This window comes from Rhineura floridana, chromosome 21 (assembly GCF_030035675.1).
Source record: "Rhineura floridana isolate rRhiFlo1 chromosome 21, rRhiFlo1.hap2, whole genome shotgun sequence".
NCBI lineage: Eukaryota > Metazoa > Chordata > Lepidosauria > Squamata > Rhineuridae > Rhineura > Rhineura floridana.
This window is the reverse complement of record NC_084500.1, coordinates 9,160,079-9,170,205: the sequence shown is the minus strand read 5'-3', so window position 1 is coordinate 9,170,205 and position 10,127 is coordinate 9,160,079. Positions and strand designations below refer to the sequence as shown.

General features: G+C 44.6%; 1 protein-coding gene across 2 annotated transcripts in view; it reads left to right on the top strand.

Annotated features, from left to right (window-relative positions):
• The first annotated feature begins 1,890 nt into the window (after positions 1-1,890).
• Positions 1,891-10,127, top strand: part of WSCD1 (WSC domain containing 1) — a 76,431-nt gene continuing 68,194 nt past the window's right edge. For both annotated transcript variants that reach the window (XM_061604837.1, XM_061604836.1), the window contains exons 1-2: positions 1,891-1,962; positions 2,304-3,006. In XM_061604837.1, the coding sequence (XP_061460821.1) occupies positions 2,580-3,006 (427 nt within the window). In that variant the 5' untranslated portion in view covers positions 1,891-1,962; positions 2,304-2,579. The remainder of the gene's footprint in view (positions 1,963-2,303; positions 3,007-10,127) is intronic.

Sequence of the window (10,127 nt, the reverse complement as noted above, 5' to 3'; positions counted from 1 at the left end):
ATATTAGGGGAAAGCGTGCATAAAAATGATATGAGTGAGAATAACACACAAAAAGGCATTATGTGATGAGAAATGGCTTGCAAAAATGTGTCCCTTTGTCAAAACTGCCTACAAAAATGTGTTTATTTGGAGAAATTTGCACTAAAATGGTAGAGAACTTTCATGAGAATTTTTTTAAAAATCACAGATTGCTGCAGAAATGTAGAGAACTGAATTTAACATTAGAAAAGTGAGAAACTGAGAGAACCGAAATTGACATCTCTTTCCATCCCTACCTCTGAGTGATGCGTGGTTATTCTGTCATAAATCCACACTAGAAATTGTGACAGCAGGGACCCCTTCTGAACCAACATTTTGGTGATAAATGCTAATAAAACTGCAGTGTTTATGTCCGCTGTTCCTTTGCAAAGGCAGAGGATAGAGGGAGGACCAAGTGGAGGCCACACAATGTTTTTGCCAGCAGAGAAGCAATTATGGCAGCAAGGACCCCTTCAGAACCAAAGTAAGACCTTTTTCCGTTTAGGGAGGTGCCAACTATTTGGAAAACAGCAATGCTTAAGTGTATACAATATATTTTCAAGGGAGGATGGATGGGGAGAAAACCAGAACAACTTGGCCACACCCCATGACCTCTTAGCAGCCCCACCAAGCCTAGTAGGAGGCAGCCACCACTGGACTGAACTATGCCAGCTCCTGAGCTGGCATGTGTCTTTTGGATTATTTGGAGGCAAGTCGGGGGACTGGAATGTGTTGGATCCTTCAGTTCCAAGTCTTCCCTTGGTCCTCCCCTAAATCACTGCCAGCACACACCTTTTTTTGCCTTACTGATGTGGGATCTTTGACTTTTGGGTTGAAATTGCGGGCAAGCAGATTTTGGCTGAACATTAGGGGAAATGTCCTAATGGTAAGACCTGTTTGACAGTGGAACAGGCGGCCACAAGAGGTGGTGGGTTCTCCTTTGCTAAAGTATTTAAGCAGAAGCTGGACAGCCGTCTTTCAGAGATTCTGTAGTTGCATCCTGCATTGGGCAGAGGATTTGACTAGATGACCCCCAAGGTCCCTCTCAGCAGTATGATTCTATGGCAACTGAGGATTCAGAGAAATGTCGTGTTGTACCACCACACCTGCACAGTGGCTTCCAGGGACCAGCAGGAAGTGCTTTCCACATGTTGAGAATGCCCTTTCTATGTGTAGGGAAGGGATACCCAATATGGTGCCCTCCCATTGTGTCTAAGGCTGATGGGAATTGAAGTCCAACAATGCCTGGAGGGTATCAGATTGGTGACCTCTGCTTTAGGATCTCAGGTTCATTCCCGAAAACTGCAGTTAAAGGTTCCCAGGTACGATCCTTTTGTAAAGAATAACCTTTTTATTAAGCATTTTAGATATATGAAAATAAGTATAAAATATAAAAATTATAGAAAATACTGGGGACACCCCCCGAGGGCAGCAGACACTCTTGAAACAAATTGATCAAATGAGCAGAAGACATATATATGGAGAAGCTTGTTAGTATGACAGAGTTGCATTATCAGACTATACATTGTCTTAATATTGTCTTATTTCCTGGCTAGAGTGACTGCAGAAATATTTTTATGAATACAAGAAATTTCAATCATCGGATCCATAGGTGGGTGAACACCTAGGACAGTGAAAGGCTGTGATCCACATTGTTTACAAAAACAAATGAAATGAAACCAGGCGGATTCAGAAATGTTATCTTTCTTTTGTCCTCAGGCTACTTTAAATTTTGGGGTTAACTTTTCTAAAAACGCGATTTGCATACTTTATGATACCATCACTCTAAAACTACACTGTAAAGTATTTCAGTTATGGGCAATAATGATTCTAGCCACAGACAGTTCGTGGCTTATCAGTTCTTTCTGTTTCAGATCAAGATCAGGGTTGACAAACAGGTTTAATATGGCCAGCTGCGAAGAAGGATACACCCATTTCCTGGGAGTAAGACCCTTTTTAATTACTTTCTCTGACATTTGCAGGATTGTATGTTCCATAAAATATTCCAATCTTCTGGTCTACAGGTATCATTCTAAGAGTGAAAATTCATATTCCAAAACTTGCCAAATGATAATCTTCCTTTTGAGTTAAGGCAAAATAGAAAGTACTGAAGACCATTGATTTGCTTCTTTCCGCCCCCAGTCAACCATTCTTGCAGGATTATTGTCTTAAAAGTGTAGTGATAAACAACAGATGGACGAGTGCTTAGCTAAAAGGAAAGGAGCATGCCACGAGAACAAATCATTGTGTGTTGGAGCTCAACAGATTTTGCTTTCATATTGCAGATTTGGGGACTTTGGCATCTGAAATGTGACAGGCTGCAATAAGGAAGATGCTTGTGATGGTAAGCAACAGTAGAGCAGGTGTCCTTAAAGCCCCAGAGCATTCTGGATACAGAGGACTATGGATATGTTTCCAACTGTGATAGTGAAAGAAGACATTTTTGAGAGAGGAAAGGTTCCAAGATAATGAGTTGGACCTATGGGATGAATGAGCGAGAAGCCTAGTGGTGGTTTGAGGCTGTGCTAAAGGTGTGAAGACCTCAGGTTCACAGTAAGGGTATGGCCAAACCTTTTTTTAGACCACAGAAGTTTCTTCGGAGGACCCAGTTCCTGCTTTTTTTCCTCACTGCAGCTTATCTGATGGCTGGTAGCCTTCTGCTACTACAGCGGTCCCGCTTGGTCCTCCAGCAAGGTTTCCGTGGGGCCTCTGCCAACCAGGCCCTGCCAGTTGGGGATACTTTGGTAGGCATGGGGAATGCAGATCCCAGACCAGTGCAAAACACTCATTTGACTCCTAAACGTCTAATGAAAACGGATATGTTCCATGGACCAACACAAGACCAGAAGTATGTGCCACGGTGGCTGATGTCCAGAAACTCTGAACTGAGGCAGTTACGAAGGAGATGGTTTCTCCAGTTTGTAAATGAGCAAGAGCCGATGCAAGCTGTAGGGGCAAAGTGGCTGAAACGCAGATCTGACAGCAAAGGTAAGTGTTTTTTGTAAAAAAACCCCCCTCATAATAGCAGGGTGGCTGGTGCTCACTGGGACTGGTGGGGCAGAAAACAGGAAGTCCAGAGAGGGAGGTGCCAGAGCCAATGAGAGGCAGAATCAACTAACTCTTGTCATGTCCCCATCCTCCTCTCTGCTGTTTGTAGGCATGCATAAAGGTGATACTGAAATGAAGGATGAGGAAGCTTGACAGGCAGTACCAAGCCCCAGTCTGGTAGGCAGTGCCCCGTGGCAGTGCCCCATTTGCCCTAATGGACTAACCACTATTGAATAACAGAGAGGGGAGACCTGGGAAATGAATGATATACATCAGAGATGGGGAACCTGTGGCCCTCCAGATGCTTCTGGGACTATTATCTGCCATCAACCCAGCCAGCATGGTTAATCTTCATGGACAATGGAAGGGCATAGGTTTATTTATTTATTTACCTATCTATAGGCTGCACTATTGATAGAGTACATCAAGGTGGCTTGAAATACAAATATATAAACAATTCAAAAACATCACTAAAAAACCCAATAAAAGCATCAATAATAACTGGATTGGCTGGGGCGGTGGTGGAGGAATCATGTTAAAAGGCCTGTGTAAAAAGTTCAGTTTTAAAAGGCACCTGAGAGAAAGGAGGGATGGTTCTTTCCAGACCTCTATTGGTATGGAGTTTTGCAGGGCAGGGCCTGCCACACTAAAGGCTTGGTCCCTTGTGGAGGTCAACTGAAATCCAGGGGCGTGGGGAACCACCAAAATTGCCCTATCAGAAGATCTCAGTGATTGAGATGGAGCATAGGGAGTCGCACAGTCCTTAAGGTACTTTGGGCCAAAGTTGTTTCGAGCTTTCAACACAAGTACCTTGAACCTGGCCTGGTAGCAAACTGGCAACCAGTGCAGCCCTTCAGCAGCAGGGTAACATGTTGGGAGTAATCTGCTCCTGTAAGCAGTCTAGCCCAACTTTTATGAGTATGGAACCCCCTTCTGTAGGCTTAAAAATCTTTGTGACCCCCCCATGCTAATTGTAATTTTAGTCTCTGTTAACTGAAAAAATGGTGCCTGGCAAAAATCACATCTTAAATATTCCTTTCCATAAAAAATTCCCTGCAGACATGAGGTGTTGCTTTCTTTTCTTAATGCAAAGGCCCAATCAAATTGCTATCTCCCACCCTTCCACACACAGTTTGAAGATGTACAGTCCTGTCTCCCAACACCAGTGGGTTACAGTGTTGGATTAAGATCCAGGTTCAAATCCCCATCTAGCCATGAAGCCCACTGGGTGACCTTGGGCCAGACACTGTCTCTCAGCTTGAGCTATGTCACATGGTTGGTGTAAGGATAGAATGGAAAGTGGGTGGGAAAACATGTACACCACCTTGAGCAACTTGGAGGAAAGGTGGGATATAAATGCCATAATAATTAATTAAATAAATACATTTCAGCTGTAGTATGTGGACCCCAGCCTCAGCCAATCTGTTGAGCTTTTTTTTTTTTTTTAAATAGTAATCAAGAAGCAGCAGTATGGTGGTGATGGGGATGCTAGATTGTGCATTGCAGACAACAGGGTGGATAGATTAAGGAGGGGGGTTAGTGCTGTTAGGCCTTGGGATGAACTGATGGCTTGGTTAGTGTGCACTTGGGGAATGAGAGTGGAGCAGAAGAGAAATCAGTGTGCACACAAACACAAACACACCTGCTCCTCCTCCAAGCATCTGCAGGATGCATGCATTTGGGCACACGGGAGGGGGAAGCCCTCAATTGCCGCAGCATTTTGGAGAGATGGGGGGGAGTGTAGGTGGGAGAAAGGGGAGATGCTGGCACACACATAGCCTCAAACAAGTCCTGAGTTTCCTCACTGCTCTTTGGTTCCATCTGGGCTGAAGGCAAAGTCCGGGTGACCTCGCAAATAAGAACAATTTTTAAAAGGAGGTGGCAGCAAAGCAGGAGCCTAAAAAGGCAGGCAGGCTAGCTGCCAGGAACGGAGGGGAAAAGCAGCCTTTCCTTGCAGCCTTGCTTCTTTTTGCTTCACAGGAGTCAGCGATTGTCATCCCCTCTTCTTCCTGGTAGCTCCACCCTCAGCCTCCTTTGGCATCTGCCACGTACTTCATCTGCTCTGGCACTTCAGCAAAAGGCCTCCCCTCTCGTTTGGAGCAAGGGGTGGTGTCATTTGCAGTGGGAGTGGGGAGCAGACAGCGTCCAGGGAGTGAAGACATTTTATAAAAAAGTTAATAAATAATTCATTTCTTTACTGCTTGCGGTCCCCTCTGGATTACTTTGTGGCGCCCCTGGGGGTCATGGCCCCCAGGTTGGGCACCATTGGTCTAGCTACTGCATTCTGCACTACTTGCACCTTCCAGACCAGAAACAAGGGCAGTCCCACTTAGAGGACATTACAGTAATTGAGGCTTAGGTTACCAATGCATGGACCATTGTGGTCAGGCTGTCACAGTCTAAGAATGGTTGCAGATGGCCTACCAGCTGACGCTGAAAGAAAGTGCTCCTAGCTGCAGAGCTCAGTTGAGCCTCTAGTGACAGGTATGGACTAAGAGTATAGGGATGGGATCCATTAGCTGGTGCTGCTTCGAACCTAACAGGCAGAATCGATTTGAGTTTGTTTTTCTTCCGCTTTCTACTACTTTTACTGGTTGGATTTTCCCCTCTCCAAAAATATTGATATTAATATTGATATTTGCTTACCAAAATATCGATATTAATATTGGTGTTTTCTTTCAAAATACTGATATTTTCTTTAAAACATTGATGCTTTGAAAGGAAATATCAATAAATGAAAGAATATACCAGTATTTTGAAAGAAAGAAAGTACTGATAAATGAAAGGAAAGCAGTTTTGCCGCCACCTCCTTCTCTAATGAGTGAGGCTGGTCAGTTTTTACATTAGCAAGCAAGCAGAGGCTGGCTGAGGAGGAACACAGCTTTCAGTGCCCCCCCCACCTCCTCCTAGAGTCAACTTGGTTGAGACTTGACTTTCCCCCCCTCCTGTTTGGAGTTTGGATGATTGGAATGGTGGGGGGGTGGCAGAGAGTGAGTGAGAGAGAGAGAGAGAGAGAGAGAGAGAGAGAGAGAGAGAGCTGTACTGCTGTGCTGTGCTGCGAGTAAAAACAATGCAAGAACAATATATTGAGGGAATATTTGAGAGGGGAAAATAGTGTTGGGGAAAACCACTGAAGTTCAGAGCAAACAGGATCACTCCACAAAGATGAAGAATATGCAGACCACTGGAAAATCCCATGCTAAATCCAAATTCAGTGAAATTCTCACCTATCCCTAAACGAGTACCTCCAAACTGCATACCTGATCCTTCAGAGGGAGTGCAACATCATTGAGGACAGGCAATTGAATTGTCTCCCAGACATGGGAACCACCCACCCATAAGGCCTCTATCTTTCCAGGATTCAAACTCAGTTCATTGACCCTCATCCAGTCTACCACTGCATCCAGGCACTAGTCCAAGACTTGCAGAAATTCAGATGTAATGGAAGAGTAGAGGTGTGTGTCATCAGATCCTGATGGCACCTTGCTCCAAAACTCCAGATGACCAGTCCCAACAGGTTCTTATAGATGTTAAATAGTACTGGGGACAAGATAGTGCCCTGTGGCACTCCACTGTGTAAACACTGGGTGGTGGTGGTGAGGAACACTCTGCCAGTACTGCTCTCTAGACATGACCCTGCAGGTATGAATGAGCTACTGCAACACAAGTGCCATCCTGCAGAGCTGGTCCAGAAGGATACAATAGTCAATGGTATTGAAAGCTGCTGAGAGATCGAGCAGGAGGAGCAGGATTGCACTCCCCCTGTCCTCTCTGTAGAGGTCATCCATCAGGGTAACCAAGGCTGATTTGGCCCTAAACCCAGACCTTAACCCCAGACTGGAATGGATCCAGGTAACTGGCCTCATCCAGGTTATCCATCCTTGATTAAAATGTTTCCAAAGCATATATATTCTTGGCAGGCTACATGCACCTGATGCATTAGGTGGTTGCCTAATTCTGTCTTGCTCTTTTGTCATTCCCTGTCCTGTGATCCTTGCCATAAAATTAAAGGAGGTTAAAAAAAGAATCCTGACTTGTAGAAAGATGTCTAGGGATATTTACGCTCCATGGTGTAAATATCTGAAGATGTATTGCTGGAAATAGATAGTACACTCCTTTTGGTATGTACCTGTCCACTCATGTAGACAGACATAAAAAAGACACTGTCCAAATAGTTTTGGTTTATCATATACTTCTACCTAACAGGAAAACTCTTCTAGATTTATTCATTTCTCCATTTGTTTGTTGGCTTTTACGATGCATGAGTTCCTTTCCAAAAGATTGGGTGCTTTATTTAGGAAATAAAGGTGCACATTTATTTAGGAAGAGTGCACCCCACTTTTCCAGTGGTGGCTGGTGCCCATTGGGAGTGGTGGGACAGAAGGCAGAGGGGCTGACAGGAGATGGAGCCAGAGCCAATTGAGTCTAGTTTTGTCCCTGTCCTCCTTGCTGGGTTAGCTCACCAGTAGGACTGTGCACACCCACCTCTTCCTGATCTAGACCAACCCGAGGATCCCCTGCCGATTGGGACTGAATGATAGAGAGAAGGCAAGGAGGTATAGCCAGAGCCAATGACAGGCAGAGCCAACTAATTCTAGCTTTATCACCATCTTCCTCCCTGCTGAGTTCTACAAGGGCAACACTGAGGTTAAGGAAGAGGAAGGTTGAAAGCCAGGTCAACTCTAACTGGTTGTAAGATGGCAGGCAAGTGGGGGTTGACTGAGGGCCTCCTGAGATTGGAGGGGCCATGTGCCATTCTCTCTAACGGGCCAGCCTCCACTGGTATCATATGAGGCTGAGCTGTCTCTGTTGCTTTATCTGCAAAGGGCAAAAATAAGTTCTGTGAAACACAGGCCACAAACACAGAAAAGTGGCCTATGATATACACTCAACTCCCACAGTGTGTGAACTTCCTCACTACATGTTTGCAATTCACCAATGCTCACCTCTTTGGAAGAAACAGTGTTCTCCTTGTCTCAACATCTTATTTCCAGAATTTTCCTCCATTACAGAATATCTCTATATCTCTATCTATATCTGATACTGTTAATTATTTTAAACTGAAAACCTGAAGCCATAAATTTAGCTGTTTGTTTTGAATCAACCTGTGAAAAACTGTCATTCAGAATAATAGGGTTGACTGAAGATGTGATTGGGAACCCTGCCACAATCTTAGTTCCTAATCTAAGAGACTTTATCCTTGTGCACATTATTAGTGTGTAGATCCTGTTCAGAATTTAAATGAACACATCAGGTCAAGAGGAAAAAGAGATAATGATTACCAACTACCACAAAAAAAAATCACATTCAGTGATTCAGCACTGTTTGACCTGGCTCCTGCCTTTCGTGCTGATTGGATTGTGGAGACAGAGGGACCCAGCTGGGATATGGCTTCCGAAAAAGAAAGGGATCTAAGACCTCCCGAGATCCCGGACAACTATACCTCTGCATATGTTGTCTGAACAGGGCAAAATTCAGTACTTCTCCTCAATTCACCTCTTAATTAATCCTATGCTCCTTGGTTTCACAAGAGTTGCCCCCCCCAAGTTTAAGAGGAGGCATGATAGAGGCATATAAAACTGTGCATGGCATGGAGAAAGTGGATAGGGAGAAGTTTTTCACTCTCATAATAATAGAACTTGGTAACGTCCAATGAAGCTGAATGTTGGAAGATTCAGGAGAGACAAAAGAGAATTTCACGCAGTGCAAAGTTAAACTATGGAATTTGCTGCCACTGGAGGCAGTGATGGTGACCAATTTTATAAAATCATAGAATCATAGAGTTGGAAGGGGCCTTGTAGGCCATCGAGTCCAACCCCCTGCTCACAGCAGGAAATCTACAGCTAGAGCATCTCCTGCAGATAGCTGTCCAGCCTCTACTTGAAGACATCTAGTGAAGGGGATCCCACCACCTCCCTAGGCAGTTGGTTCCATTGCCGAACTGCCCTTACTGTCAAGAAGTTCCTTCTAATGTCCAATCTGAATCTACGCTCCTGCAACTTAAAACCATTAGACCTAGTCCTACCCTTTGGGGCAGCAGTGAACAAATCTGTACCCTCCTCTATGTGACAGCCCTTCACGTACTTAAAGAGTGTAATCATGTCGCCCCTCAGCCTTCTCTTCACCAGACTGAACATGCCAAGTTCCTTCAACGTTTCCTCATAAGACTTGTTCTCCATACCGGCTATCATCCTCGTCGCCCTCTTCTGAACCCGCTCTAACTTGTCTATATCTTTCTTAAAATGAGGCGCCCAGAACTGAACGCAGTATTCCAGATGAGGCCTGACTAATGCAGAATATAGTGGGACTATTACTTCCCTCGACCTGGAAACTATAGCTCTGTTTATGCAGCCCAAAACCGCATTTGCCTTTTTTGCCGCAGCATCACACTGCTGGGTCATGTTCAACTTGCGATCCACTACAATTCCAAGGTCCTTCTCATATGCACTACTGCTAAGCCGGGTATTTTCCATCCTGTACCTGTGCATTTTGTTTTTGTGGCCTAAATGCAGAATCCTGCATTTGTCTTTATTGAATGTCATTTTATTAATTTCAGCCCAATTTTCTAGTCTATCCAGGTTCCTTTGGATTTTATTCCTATCTTCCATTGTGTTAGCTATCCCTCCCAGTTTCGTATCATCCGCAAACTTCATAAGGCTTCCCTCCAGCCCATCATCTAAGTCATTGATAAAGATGTTGAAAAGTATCGGCCCCAGGACAGAACCCTGTGGCACTCCACTCGAAACCTCCTTCCAGTCCGAAGCAGAGCCACCAACGACCACTCTTTGAGTATGGTTTTCCAACCAGTTGTGAATCCACCTGACAGTATTTCCATGTAGTCCGCATTTGACGAGTTTGCTAATCAAAAGGTCGTGGGGGACTTTGTCAAATGCTTTGCTGAAATCTAGATAGATGACATCTACAGCATTTCCACCATCTACTAGGCTAGTGACCTGATCAAAAAAAGAGATGAGTGTCAGCTCTACACTGCATCAGCAGTGTCAGGGGGGGCTGGAAATTCCTGGGTCTTTGGCAGGGAAGGAAAGTCCTTAGCCAGCAGT